Source organism: Callionymus lyra, chromosome 17, assembly GCF_982586985.1.
Source record: "Callionymus lyra chromosome 17, fCalLyr1.hap1.1, whole genome shotgun sequence".
In the NCBI taxonomy this organism is placed as follows: Eukaryota; Metazoa; Chordata; class Actinopteri; order Syngnathiformes; family Callionymidae; genus Callionymus; species Callionymus lyra.
In genome coordinates this window covers 20,756,773-20,771,343 of record NC_141834.1, presented here as the reverse complement: position 1 = coordinate 20,771,343, position 14,571 = coordinate 20,756,773, and the positions used below count along the sequence as shown (strand labels likewise).

Sequence of the window (14,571 nt, the reverse complement as noted above, 5' to 3'; positions counted from 1 at the left end):
CAATTCGAGACATAAGTCATTCATTTTTTTCCACAATATTCATCGTTTCAAATCAAAATTCCTGTTAGTTCTATAAATATATATATATTTTTCTAATTGGCGATTATGGACTGAATGAATGGACAAAATGTTGATTCTAATCCTCCAAATATACGTTGGATACGAAGCGTAATATACCAGCTAGCTCTGTTTTTCGTTAGCAAATCAAAAGCTTTGGAACTTACTTGCCATGTCACCCAAAGAAACAGTGTCTTTGCAATAGACTAAAAGTGTTACAGGGTGGTTGTAAAACGAAATATTACTTCTAGGTAAAAACAATACATTGATAGTATCTGTAGTATTTGCTTCATGAACCTGAAGCGCTCACTCAAGTGTTGATGCAACTTTTGCTCTGGCTGTGTTTATTACTTTCTCGATCGATGCTCTTATTAGAAACCAAACGTCTTCCTGTCAGCGTTCAGTGTCTCTCCTCAGATGAAGGTTGAGTCGATGCACCGCGCAGAGACGCCGCCGCGCAAACGCCGGACTTTCATTCGGTCGCTCGGTATTTTAAATCCCGTCGGAACGGAAGCTAATCAATTGGCTTTTGTCCCCGTGACATTTAGGCGGGTGGCGGACGTGCGAGGAGGTGGTGGTTCTTGACCTTCCATCTTTGTATTGTGTCCGGCGTTCTCTCACGTGTTGAGCGCTGGAAAGAATCCTGGGCTAGCTCGACGGCTCAGCGACACGCCGGTCGCTTTCATTCCTCGTCTTAAAGAGCTTTGCCACGTTTTTGTGCTTTTGTTCGCGTCCGTTCGTTCTCACACGCCTTTCATTTTTCAGCCGAGGTTTTTGTTTGTGTCTCACTCTGTTCTCTCACACAGGCTGGACACGCTACTCCTTAATGGGCGACCCACTATCAGGCGAGCACAGCTTGCTGATCGACTCGGCCGACCTGGTGGACGACGCCGTGTACGAGTGTCAAGCCACGCAGGCGGGTCTGCGCTCGCACCGGGCCAAGCTCACCGTGCTAGGTAAGACCCCCCGACCCCACCCGACCCCCCCAGGAGTCCACCGGCCTCGGGGACAACGTCTCAATCACCCCCCCCCGACTGTGATCTTTTAACTAGTAGAATAGAAACATCCTCCTCGCGCTAGACTCTGCACAGTTCAGCACATTCCACAGTGAGCCACGACATTTGTCAACCGCGAGGCAGATTTTACATTAACGTGATGTGAGTGATCTACTTCCTCACGCAGAGGTGGAGGGAGAGGACGGCGGGGTCTCGTGGGAATGGGAATCAGAGAAGCACTGCTGGCATCTGGTGGCGCTCGAGAGAACGTCACTCTTTTAACGAGAGCTGTCAGTCATGCTTCCCCATCGGACGTGAATCTTTAACCGCAAAACTATTTTCTTCTAAATCCGTGCGATGCCACATATTTATTATGGGTGTTTTTGGGCTTTGGAATCCAATTTTATTTTTTTACAATAATTATTTTATGGTTAACAGTTCAATAAAGTGTTTGTAAAATTTTTTTTTTTTTTTTATTGACAATTTACATGCAAAATATTCACGGGGTTTGTTCATTTTGGTGCCGCAATTAAACTTATGGCCTCTAGATGGCAGCAATCATTACGTCCTCCGCAGCAAAAGGATTAATGAAATTTCTGTGAAATCCTGGCGATGACTGAGGACGAGAGGATACAGTGGACTCCAGCAGTTTTTAAAGCCAATGTCTGGACATATATTCGTTTTAAAACAGAGTTACAACTATTCCGTGTTCCTAGAGTGTCTAAATCGAATGTATTTTATCTTCGGGTTCGAAATCCTTCTGAATTCACAAAGTTTGCTGAGGAAGATCAGGAGAGAATTAGTTTAATGCGAGTCATTAGCCGAACAATGAGGGTGGCTCTCGTCCGCGGCCCTGTGTTTGTGGGCGCAGGGGCGACCGAAGCAATCCCGGCGCAGTCAAAGAAGTCAACAGCGTGAGTGCAGTCGGGGGAATCGGCGTGGAAATTAAAATCACCTAGCTCTCGGATTCCATTAGTGTCCGCGCCGCGGCGACGGAAGGACCTCTGACAATTCACATACACACAGTGAAATTGGTTGGCGGAGGAAGCGAGAAAAAAAAAAGGCCAAACACAACACCCCGTGTTTACGCCTTCCCTTATTGGTCGGGGAGATGGACGCCTTCATCAGGGGCGGCGGCACGCTCCACTTGCCACTGTCGCGTGCGAAACCATGCAAATAAATGAACAAATAAAGCAATTCCGTTCGAAAACACAGCGGCGACGGCGAGAGCAAATAGAACAATATTAATGCAAGGAAACCAACAAGAGTGTTTTCTATCACTTGTGTGTCTTGTTAAGAAGACGAGCGGCTGAAATACTCCGGTCTGTGCTCCAGCGCTGGTCGTTTTCTTGCCCCGAAGCTGAAGTTTGTTGTTTGGTCTGAATGGTTGTGTTTGTTCCGCAGTTCCTCCGTCCGACCCGGTGGTGGAGGGCGGTCCGGTGGTCCGTCTGAAGGCGCACGCTCTGCACAACCTCACCTGCAGAGCCTCGGGAGCCAAACCCGCCGCTGAGATCACTTGGTACCGAGACGGAGAAGTGATGGAGACGGCCATCTACGCCAAGGTACGCCGTAACCGTAGGGGTGCACGGTTCATCAGTCGGACTTTCACACGGAGACCCGGTCACTCAAAAAAAGTATCAAAATATATTGACATTTCACTTTTCAATGTCAACGTTATGAATAATTGAGACTTTCTGGTTCTTTTTTTTAAACGAAAACTGAAAATATCTCCTCGCTTCGAAGGTCTTAAAAAAAAAAAAGTACCTGATATAGTCATTCAAAACTCTTATCAAACTTTTCATGATCTTGAATAAAAAAGATATGCCTTTAATACTTTATTTTGTTAAAAAATAAAAGAATCGTTTCCCATATATAACACTTATAAGTTCTGGCTATTACAAAGACACAGTTTCTTTCAGGGGCGTCACTCAGGAGCCAAGGTCTCAAGCAAACAAACACCCACACGATTAAATGTATTGGCTGTTTTGAGTAGTTAGATATGGTTATTAAGATGAATCTTAACCACCCCACGACACGCTGGTCGACAGCAGTGATAGTTGTACTAGTTCCGTGTGTGACATTAACTAATGTTTCTTATATTCTTGAAGATTTAAGTCTGTGATCTCCTAAAAATACCAAAAACCTTTCATCTCCAACATCAAACTGAGGACATTTAAAGAAGTAAATCAAAGCGTTAACCCTCAAAATGAAGGGCTGCCTCGTCTGTCACGGGGTGGTACAAGTGATAACACAACATTTACGAGTTTGTGAAGATGGTGTAATTTGAAACAGACGATTTCCTCACGAGGTTTATCTCCTCTTTTATATTTTCTTCCCCCTCGGGTTTTCTTCCATCCATCACCGCCTTTTTCCCCTCCGAAAGATTTGTCACCCCCTCACTGCAGCACCGTCTCCCCCTCGCCGCCCCCCATTCTCACTCAAGCCTGACCCACACACACCTCCTCCCATGCAACCCCCCCACCCCGCCCGCCCCAATGCAGCGACACCACAGCATAACTGGAGCATGCCAAAGCTCAGACAGGCATGAGCGTTTCATACAGTAGAGTTTGTGCCGAGGAGAAATCTTCCACAACAATGCAGAAACACAATAAGGATGCGTCGGAGCGTGAGCCGAGCCACGGCTGGGAAAGTGTCACATCTTTCATGCTCCCTGACCACGCTAAACGACGCTAAACACCACATTTAAGGAGGCGAGAGCCAGCAGGGAGCGACGGAGGGGGTGGGCGAGGAGATAGCGGAGGAGAGGGAAAAAAAAAAAAAACACTCTTTGCTCCGGAAACAGGACTGGAAGTTGTCGGAGGTAGTGATTTGATGGAAGCGCGAGGATGATGTTCACGTCTTGTGACACCACCTCCTCCGTCAGGCGGCAGCCAAAATAAATGCATATTTTTCTTCTAAAAACAAGAGGCAGCATCTTCGCTCACTCAGGCGTATTGATTTCCTCGGCGCAGCGAAAACATTTCATAGATCAGAGCAAACAAGACGCGGCGATGTTGAGACAGCACAACGTCCTGTGCCAAGAAGTAAAAACATCAACTCTGGAATATGATACATGATTACATCAGCTTTACCACGATGACTCTCTGGTTTTGTGTCCAAAAGACTTTGATGTTATTTTACTTTTTATGTTCAAAATCAATCCTGTATGAAGTCACGGCGTGGACATCAGAGATGAAACAAACCTTTTATTGAGTATTTCGGTTGCAATTAATTAATTATTATTTATCTATCAGTTTTATTTGTTTTTTAACTCATTAACTCATTTATTTAATTTTTATATATTTGTTTTATTCACATTTCATTATTTTACTTTAATTGTTTTTATTGTTTTTACTTGTTTTTTTAAATTCTAAATGTATTTATTTCAGTATATTTATTTTATTTACATTTCTTTACTTTACTTAAATCATTTTTAATTTTTGTTTTTAAATGTAATTATTTTATTCCCTTTTTTATTTGACTTAAAGCGTTTTATTGTTTTTACTTATTTTTTATTTGTAATTGTAATTATTTTCTATATTTATTTAATTTTTATTTTATTATTTTTACTTGCATAGTTTTTATTGTATTCACTTATTTTTAATTCTAAATGTATTTATTTTATTCACCTTTTTTTTTTACTTAATTTGTTTTTATTGAATTTACTTTTTTATTTTATTTAAAATGTATTTATTTTTATATAATTATTCTATTCAAATTTGTTAGTTTACATAGTATTTACATATTTTTTTTAATACTTATTAAAATGATTTTTTCCTTGTATATTTATTTTATTCGCATTATTTGTGTTTTACTTTTCTTGTTTAATTGTATTTACTTATTTTTTTAATTCTAAATGTATTTCTTTTGTATAGTTGTTTTATTCACGTTTTTCATTTTACTTAAATCGTTTTGATTGTTTTTCCTTTTTTAAAATTTCTAAATGTATTTATTTTCTATATTTATTTTATGTCCGACACTGATTTCTGTTGACACTCACAGACTCCGATGGAGGACGGGAAGAGGGAGACGGCGGTCAGTATGCTCCCCATCGTCCCTGAAGACAGCGACTCGGGTCGCACCTACACCTGCAGGGTCCTCAACCCGGCGGCCCCTGCTGGGAGACAAACCTCCATCACCATCAACGTTCAGCGTGAGTAGAAAACACACATCGTCATGAAGATCTCAGATCTAACAACATGATACACGTTGAAACCACAAGATTAATCATGTAAAGCAACGAAGAATAGTCTGTTTATATTGATCATTTATTACTAGTTCTAAAATTATAGTTTTTTTTTCATTCTTTTTATTTGTTCTTTTATGAGTATTATTGTCTATAGTCTGTCATAAATTAATTGAATGATATAGGTTTTGTCCACAGTTATTTAACACAATAAATAAAACTAAAAATAATTTAATTAAATAAACAATAAAATCATTTTAACAAAGGCATTGGTTTATTGTTATCACATATTTATTATCGGTGTTTTTGGGAATTGAAATCCAATTAATTTTTTTAAATAGTTATTTTATGGTTTACAGTTCAATGAAGTGTTTTTAAAATATTTATTTTTTATTAACAATTAACATGCAAAAATATTCACGGCGTTTGTTAATTGTTGTGCTGCAATTAAACAATTAAGCCTCTAGATGGCAGCAGTCATTACGTCCTCCGCAGCAAAAAGGATAAATAAAATTTCTGTGAGATCCCGGCGATGACTGAGAGCGAGAGGATACAATGGACTCCAGCAGCTTTTAAATCCGATGCGACATATATCCGTTTTAAAACAAAAAGTTACAACTTCTTCCGTCTTCCTAGAGTGTCTAAATATAATATAGACAGATATATACATATAATACATTATTATTCCCTACTATTAACATAGGTTTTATCATATTATGGCCCTTTTTTTTTATTAAATTTGTCTTCTCAAACAAATCCTGTAAATAATGAGGCCCCTTCAGGAAATGATCAACAACAACATTTTGTTGTTTTCTCTCTAGACCCTCCGACCGTGACTCTGTCGGTCCAGCCTCAGACTGTAGCCGAAGGAGCCAAAGTCCTCTTCATCTGCGCCGCCTCGGCCAACCCAGAGATCACCGGATACAGGTATTTACCCACTAAAAACTTTTCCGTCCGATATTTACGGGAAAACGACGCTGGATCCGAAAAACTTCCTGATAATGTTGCGAGCATGAATAATTGAGGTTAATGGACACGTCGATGCTCTGGGCGTGAATCCTCTAATAGCCACTCGAGGAGAGAACGCTCACCCTGATGTCATGATCCGTCTCGCCCAGGTGGGCCAAGGGTGGCGTCCCCGTCTCCGAGGCCAACGGGGACAGTCTGGAGGTGACGGTGGACCACTCCTACTTCACCGACCCGGTCTCCTGCGAGGTCTCCAACTCTGTGGGCAGCACCAACGTCAGCACCCTGGTGGACGTGCAATGTAAGTTCATTGTTTACTGTACAAATATGCAAGAGATAGAAAACTAAACTGAAAAAATACAAGGAAAACAGAAGCAAATTTCCACCATTTTGCTAACGAGCTACGCTATCAACATGCTAACTGGTTAAACATTAACTAATAAATAATAGAGTGCTATATATCATCTATTTTAATTGTTTTATTGCTATATTAAAGTATTAAACTCAAAAGATGTTACCTAAGTAACTTGCATTGCTGGGATAAAAACCCAAAAGTGTATAATAGTGCTAATATAGTGAGGCTAGCCTGCTATGCTAGTTCCATATAAATAGTGTTGCTAAAGTAGAAAATTAGCTAACAGATAGTTAGCATTAAAAGTAAAGTAAAATCAATTAAACATGCTTGTTTAGTTAGTAATATCCATACATATCTGATCATTGTGACTGCTAGTAAACCATTTAGCATCACAACAGCTAGCTAGCTAAATTTAATTTAATTCAACATATTTTTCTAATATGTATTATTTAACTGTATTATTATTATTATTGTTAATAATATAATTATATTAGCTTTATTTTTACAAACACAAATACCTTGAACCAACTAAATTAACAAAATATAGTCCTGGGTTTTTATGTGTAATTTAATTCCATAGGGTATAAGTAAAGACTCTTAATAAATAACTAATAAATAATAAATAAATAATAATCAAAAATGACAAAAGTCCTAAAAATAAAATCCTATCCTCATGTTTAGAGACTAGTATTGATTATTTTGTTTCGACTAGATATTAACCAAAATACCTTTAACTAAATTAACAGAATACATCTGTGTTTTTTACATGTTTAATTGAATGAAATATGTTACAAGTAAAGATGTGTATTCAATTTTATCAATATTTATTATTTAACTGTATTATTGTTATTATTATTATTAATATTATTATATTAGCTTTATTTTTACAAACAAAAACCCTTTGAACCAACTAAATTAACAAAATATATTCCTGGGTTTTATGTTTAATTTAATTCAATAGGGTATAATTAAAGACTCAGATGTGGTTTAATTTTCTTTAAATCTGATATAAAGCACTTAAAGCACACATTTCTTATGTTCACTCCTTTTTTATGAGGCAATAAATACTGACAAAAATGACAAAAGTCCTAGAAATAAAATCCTATCCTCATATTTAGAGACTTGTATTGATTATTAACCAAGATATTTACCAAAATATATTAACCAAAATACATTTGTCGTTTTTACATGTTTAATTGAATGAAATATGTTACAAGTAAAGATGTGTTTCATGTAAAAGTGTTTCATCTTCTTGCAGTCGGTCCTCGGTTGCTGTCGGAGCCCAAACCCATGACGGTGGACACAGGGATGGACGCCGCCTTCACCTGTGCCTGGACCGGAAACCCTCCTCTCACCCTGGCCTGGACCAAACAAGGCTCGACTGTGGTGAGGAAACAAACAGTGGCAGCGAAGCTCGGTGATGGAGCCTCAGTACCCACACTCCACATCAGACCTCGGGGGAGAAACACTTGTTCGCAGCCTTGAGGCATGAATCCATCACACGTTCGCCTCACACATTCTCAGACTGATTCCTCGACACCTGCGCTCGCCATGTTCCCCCAGGGCTGAGTCGGCCTCTGGCAGAGAACTGTCTGTCCGCTGACAGATTCATCGCAGCATCATCGCAGCACATGACGGTCTGTCACAGCACTTAGGCAATCAATCAATCTCGGGGCGCAGGTGCGGGTCAGGGCGGTCGAGCGAGAACACACATCGCTAACTTCACACCCGCCGTCACGGGCGTCAAAAAAAAAAGGCTTTTTTGGGTTTCATCAATTTCTTCAAAGTACAATTTTTCCAGACGGAGAAGAAGTAGTTGTGAATTTAATTTCCTCAGGTGCCACATGTTAAACAGTGGCTGTTGTCAAGGCAACAATAAAGAATCAAATTGTATAAAATCAAGTCGTAAAGTCACGATTGTTTTTATTCTGATATAAAAGCACTTTTTTTAAGGGCAATAAATGACAAAAGTCCGTAAACAAAAACTCATATTTAGAGACAATTAATAATAAAACATATTAATAATATCCAAAATAACATTGTTAGTTTCTACTAGGGGTGCGAAAAAATATAGATTTACTTAAATCAAGAGACATGTTTTTCATAATACTTTATCCAATTATAAAACATACTGTATATATTTTATATAAAGTATGTGTAAGATAAAATTGTTATATTTTTTTTTAGCAATTAACATTCAATATTTTTGGCATTATTCATTTTTGTGTTGCAATTCAACTCCCAGCCGCCAGAGTCAAGTACTGGACAATACTACACATATATACTTGTTACTACACTATCACAACACCAGAGTCAAGTACTGGACAATACTACACATATATACTTGTTACTACACTATCACAACACCAGAGTCAAGTACTGGATAATACTACACATATATACTTGTTACTATACTATCACAACACCAGAGTCAAGTACTGGACAATACTACACATATATACTTGTTACTACACTATCACAACACCAGAGACAAGTACTGGACAATACTACACATATATCCTTGTTACTTAACTATCACAACACCAGAATCAAGTACTGGACAATACTACACATATATACTTGTTACTACACTATCACAACACCAGAATCAAGTACTGGACAATACTACACATATATACTTGTTACTACACTATCGTAACACCAGAGTCAAATACTGGACAATACTACACATATATACTTGTTACTACACTATCACAACACCAGAGTCAAATACTGGACAATACTACACATATATACTTGTTACTACACTATCGTAACACCAGAGTCAAATACTGGACAATACTACACATATATACTTGTTACTACACTATCACAACACCAGAGTCAAGTACTGGACAATACTACACATATATACTTGTTACTACACTATCACAACACCAGAGTCAAATACTGGACAATACTACACATATATATTTGTTACTACACTATCACAACACCAGAGTCAAATACTGGACAATACTACACATATATACTTGTTACTACACTATCGTAACACCAGAGTCAAGTACTGGACAATACTACACATATATCCTTGTTACTACAGTATCATGATATGTGGTATCGTTGACACTGTATCGTGATACGTATCGTATCTCCAAATTATTTCTAATACACACCCCTAGTTTATAATTGATCTTTGACCTCATTAGGGGCCACACAAACGCGGTGTGTAGTTCCTCAGGTACAGACCAGCGGAGACGGCATTAGCGACGGCGTCACCTCGACCCCCCCGCCCGCCCGCCCGCCGCCGTCGCTCACACATCCATGAGTAATGGACTAATTGGGTTTCTCTGTAAGTGCGGCGAAATAAAAAATTGAAGAGAACAAGCGGGGGAGTGTGGAGTGAGAGGGAGCAAGAAAGGAGGATGGAGTCGGGGTAAATGGATTAATCACAGCGTGATAGAACGACAGGATCAATGAGCTCAGGAGTGAGTGAGTGGAGCGGCTCCAAAGGCTAAGGCCCGCTCACACCACAGTCCCTACTGTTTAATTACAAGCGTCTCTCCGGCAGCACGCTCGCTCAGCGGTGGTTAGGGCATCTAATGCCGTGATTAAAGCTTCACGACCATTTCTAAGAACCCTTCTCTCGCTCTCTCTCTCCGACACCAGGTCCTCAGCAACGGCAACACTCTGCAGCTGAAGGCGGTGACGCAGGAGGACGCCGGCACCTACACCTGCAAGGCCATCGTGCCCCGGATCGGAGTCGCCGAGAGAGACGTGACTCTGACCGTCAACGGTGAGCGCCGCCCTCGCCGCCCCTCGCCGCCCCTCGCCAGGCTATTAGGACACAAATGAGGGCTGGAGTAAAACTTTCCTTTTTTTTCTCCCCGAACTCCAGGTCCTCCCATCATCACAGCGGACGCCACACAGCACGCCGTCAAGCACTCCAAGGGCAAGCTGGAGTGCCGGGTGGGCAGCAACCCTCCTCCTGACAAGATAGTGAGTCTGGCTCTAGAAACACATGAACCTCCTGGTGGTCATGTATGCGTGACCATGTTCTGAACCTTAAAATAAACCTTTGCGCTCATATAACTGCCATTATGGTAACTAACTGAGTTACATTCGCATCTTAGTACAGTTAAAATATATCAGTGCCAGAGAGTAGGTTATTAAATAGTTGGATTTATTTAACATTTTAAAGAATTTAATTATTTATTTCATTTTTAGATCAATTTGATTAAAACATATATATATATTTAAAATAATCAGTTTTGATTGAATAATTGAAATGAACAACTTGTTTATTGAAAGGTTGAATTAGTTGCTTGTTTGTTTTTTGATCATTTAATTAAAAAATGGGAATATTTTGAAAAAAAGGGATTGTTTCTTTATATAATTCCAATATTTAAGTATTTAAGTATAATATATAAGGTTTTCTAATCCGTAGTCTTTTAAAATTCAATATAAAATGTAGGTATTTTATTGCCACTAGACAATGCCGGTGCTTTGGAATCTGTTATGAAAAATTAACTTTACCTCGTCACCTGATCGTCCGTCACATGATTGGCTGAAAGTATTCCAACCATGTTACATGCTGATGGTACTGATATACCTTCATAAATAATATACTAAATAAAAAATCAGTGATCAAGTTCGTACGCATGATGATAAAAACACGTACAACTTCAATGATGAGTTCACTGAGAGGGAGTGAGATGAATAAGTTTTTGGAAAACCAATCCAGAGGGAGTTGGAGAGCATTTATTAAATCAAAAAGGGATTTTGACAAAAAGGACATTTTTTTGCTTCATATTTTGGTCACGACGCCCCTCACAACATCATGCATAAGAAATCTGTAGTGTAACTTTAAAAAAAAAATCTTTTAAACCAGCTAAAACAGCTGGAAAGTGACTTGTTAACAGGTAAAAACATTGAATAATAAACGGAAAAATTAGTAAAATGTGTTATTGCGATTAATAAATCAGGGTTCTTATGTCGGGAAGCTCAAAATCAAGCCTAGTCCTTTTCCCCCCATGTTCAAAAACTTAATTTAATGATGAAAAAATGTAGGTTATCTTGTAAAAAAGTGACAAAAGCAACACATTTAAAACAGTTCCATACAGCTGTAAAAGTCAGAATAAAAAGGCGACCGGATATAATGGAAGCAGCGTAAAAAAGGAAATATTAAAAGCTTTAATAAGATATTCTTTTGTTCGTCCTACATTGGGAACACTTGTGTTGCCATAGCAGCAAGTTCACAGTAGGACGATATTAAACATACAGTGCACTTGTAAATATTAATACAATGCTATGGTAATAAAACGGTATATATTGTGAATCGTGAAGTTTGTTGCGCGCGTAGACGTCGGACTTCCTGCAACACATCGACCCAGACGGCGCGGCCGAGGACGGTCAATGTGGTCACGCTCCGCTCTCGACACTTCCTCGCACACGGCGCACAACAACCGCACAGCTTAGCTTCAACCCCGACCTCACCTTCACACCTCCGGAGCGCGGCGCGGCTAATGCTAACAAATAATTATGGGCGAAGGGAGAGAGCGAGGCGAGCTGTGGGAGACGGACTTCCTGCGGGTTTCAGCCAAACTGCATTCAATTAGAGGCCCCGGAGGCATCGCTGGACTGACCCCCGTGAACCCAGCGAGCGAGCGCCGGGCCGAGGCAGGATAATTAGGGCGTGAGGAGGAGTGAGAGACAGGTGCCCTGCTGGCTTGACTTTATGCTACACTTCCCAAACCTCCTCCAGGCCTCACCTGCCGGGCGAACGTGGGAGGTCGCTTAGACGTGAGCCGGGGCGCCGGGCTCCTAAAGGTCGTCGCCCGACAGAAGGAGGAACTAGACTCAGAGATCTGGGGTTTAAACCGAGCTTCGCTTCGTCAAATAACCACCTTTTTTCTTTTTATTTCTCCCTCTCCTTAAGGTCTGGTCGTTCGGAGAGTTGACCCTCTCCTCCGGCACGTCCGGACGGTACTCGGTGCAGACGGTGACCAGCAACCACGGGGTGGTGTCCTCCCTGGTTCTGTCCGAGACGCAGGCCCAGGACTTCCAGCTGCGCTACAACTGCACCGCCTGGAACCGCTTCGGTTCCGGCACCGCCCTGGTCACGCTGAAGGAACAAGGTTAGCTACTTTTCTACTCTTTTATTTCAGTTTGCTTGAAAAGGTTTTTCATAAAAGTTCATAAACACAAGGACTTACTTAGCACTAACATGTCTTCAATTCAAAGTATTTAAAATATTTGACGCTCGTTTAAAGTCTACATCTATAATATTTATTCATTTATTTACAAGATTACAAGGCAACAGGGTTTGGTTTTTTTAATTTTTGGTTGATTTAGTTTTAAATGAAATTCCAAATGGTTTTAAAAAAGTCTTGAATTTAACTTGGCTTAAGCTGTAGCAAACATTCCACTGTCACCCGTTCACATTGATCCATCAGGCGCAATCAGGGGTTAACCCCCAAAAATAACAAGCAAGAAAAAGTCAGTGTTGAGTTACACGAGCTCTTTAAAGTTCTCTGCTCGTCGTGATTCTAATATTTTTCTTTGAAAACCCGACTTTTCCTTAAGCTGCGTGACCTTCATGTATGAAAGGGAGTTATTTTTTATTCAGAACTCTAGTTCTTCGAGAAGTTTTTTTTTCAAGTTTGACCCCTTTCTTTAAAAGTTTAGTCACCCCCGCTGAAGATGTGCTCAATTATTATTGTTACGAAAGTTCTGATCACCTTTGAAACCTGAGTTTCTGATTGAATCATGTTTTAAACCCTCTTGACATGGAATAAAAACACTTGTGTTTGTGCACATCCCAAGGTTTTTATCTGAAGATATAATAATAAAATATAAACAATATATGGATACGTTTGGACTAAACAAGAAGATGTACCAATAACAAATATAGAGGGTTTTGTCTTTGAACTGTATTCACCGGTGAAGAAGGAACTTTAAACAAAGTTTGATAAAGTCCATTTCAGGACAGAAACATCCAGAACCAGTGGCGCCCTTTCCCCGCCGCTTATCTTAATTATAGCCTCGCTAATCGATATCATTTAATCAGCCGATGGAACCTTTTAATGAATACGTTTGCCCTGTAACATGGATATCGATCGGGGGGCGGGGGGGGGGACAAAAGTCAATGGAGGGGAGTCGCGCATGTTTTCTGGGGTTCCGCTCACACTCTCCCTCTTTCATGTGCCGTTAAAAATTAGTTTGACGCCGGCTGTTGAAACCAAAAATAAGATCCTCGCCATTCATTTACATCAATGTAGCAGCGGGGTCTCCGGGGAACAAACGGGCCGTGGTATCTCTGTGAATCTCTAATTAGATTACTGTCTATTGCTTCATTGCATGTCAGGCCTTGTTACCCTTCCTCGCCGGAGATTACAGACAATAGCCCAGCAGTGGGATGTCGGATCGCCGGCGCCAACATACGTTAGCCGTGATCAATGCGCCGACGTTTAGAAGGATTAGCAAGAGAAGGAAAAAAAACTTTTTTTTTTATTCAAGTGGTTCTTAAATGCTTCTTCTTGTTCCAGAAGCCATGCCCGTCCTCATCATCGTGGGCGGCGCCGTCGGCGGCGGCTGTGTCTTGCTCATCTGCGTCATCGCCCTGGTCTCGTTCTGCTGCAGACACACTGGCAAAGGTGAGCTCAACGGTTAGTATGAGCCACCTGGACGTCGTCGGCTTTCAAAACAACCATCACCTCCTCGAGTCCGTCGTGTCTTTAACTTCCTGTTTTTTGTTTTTTTTTTGCAATGGCAGGTAAAAGATGCACTCGCCTCTCCAAGAGTGACATCAGAGTTCAGATCGTTCACAGCGACCACAACGCCTCGCGAGGCAACGACGACGAGGAAGACGTGAAAGAGCCCATGGTAAGTGACTTCATCCAGAACTTCCCCAGAGAGATGACGCTGAAAATCAGGATTTATCAGAACATTTCTACACTTGAAATGATCGTGTCGAATGCAAATCTAGACTCAAGTAGATGATGATCTACTGACTCCTTCAAGAAACATCTGTGTTTGATGATCTACTGACT

General features: G+C 40.4%; 1 protein-coding gene across 2 annotated transcripts in view; it reads left to right on the top strand.

Annotated features, from left to right (window-relative positions):
• kirrel2 (kirre like nephrin family adhesion molecule 2) overlaps positions 1 to 14,571 on the top strand; it is a 41,134-nt gene that overhangs the window by 23,128 nt on the left and 3,435 nt on the right. The window contains exons 3-13 of one of the 2 annotated variants that reach the window (XM_087812967.1): positions 864 to 1,013; positions 2,457 to 2,614; positions 5,055 to 5,205; positions 6,060 to 6,165; positions 6,357 to 6,505; positions 7,818 to 7,945; positions 10,190 to 10,316; positions 10,419 to 10,519; positions 12,459 to 12,657; positions 14,068 to 14,175; positions 14,295 to 14,404. In XM_087812967.1, coding sequence (XP_087669093.1) covers positions 864 to 1,013; positions 2,457 to 2,614; positions 5,055 to 5,205; positions 6,060 to 6,165; positions 6,357 to 6,505; positions 7,818 to 7,945; positions 10,190 to 10,316; positions 10,419 to 10,519; positions 12,459 to 12,657; positions 14,068 to 14,175; positions 14,295 to 14,404 — 1,487 coding nt within the window. Of the gene's footprint in view, positions 1 to 863; positions 1,014 to 2,456; positions 2,615 to 5,054; positions 5,206 to 6,059; positions 6,166 to 6,356; positions 6,506 to 7,817; positions 7,946 to 10,189; positions 10,317 to 10,418; positions 10,520 to 12,458; positions 12,658 to 14,067; positions 14,188 to 14,294; positions 14,405 to 14,571 lie in introns of both variants that reach the window. The other variant, XM_087812966.1, reaches the window with a different exon arrangement.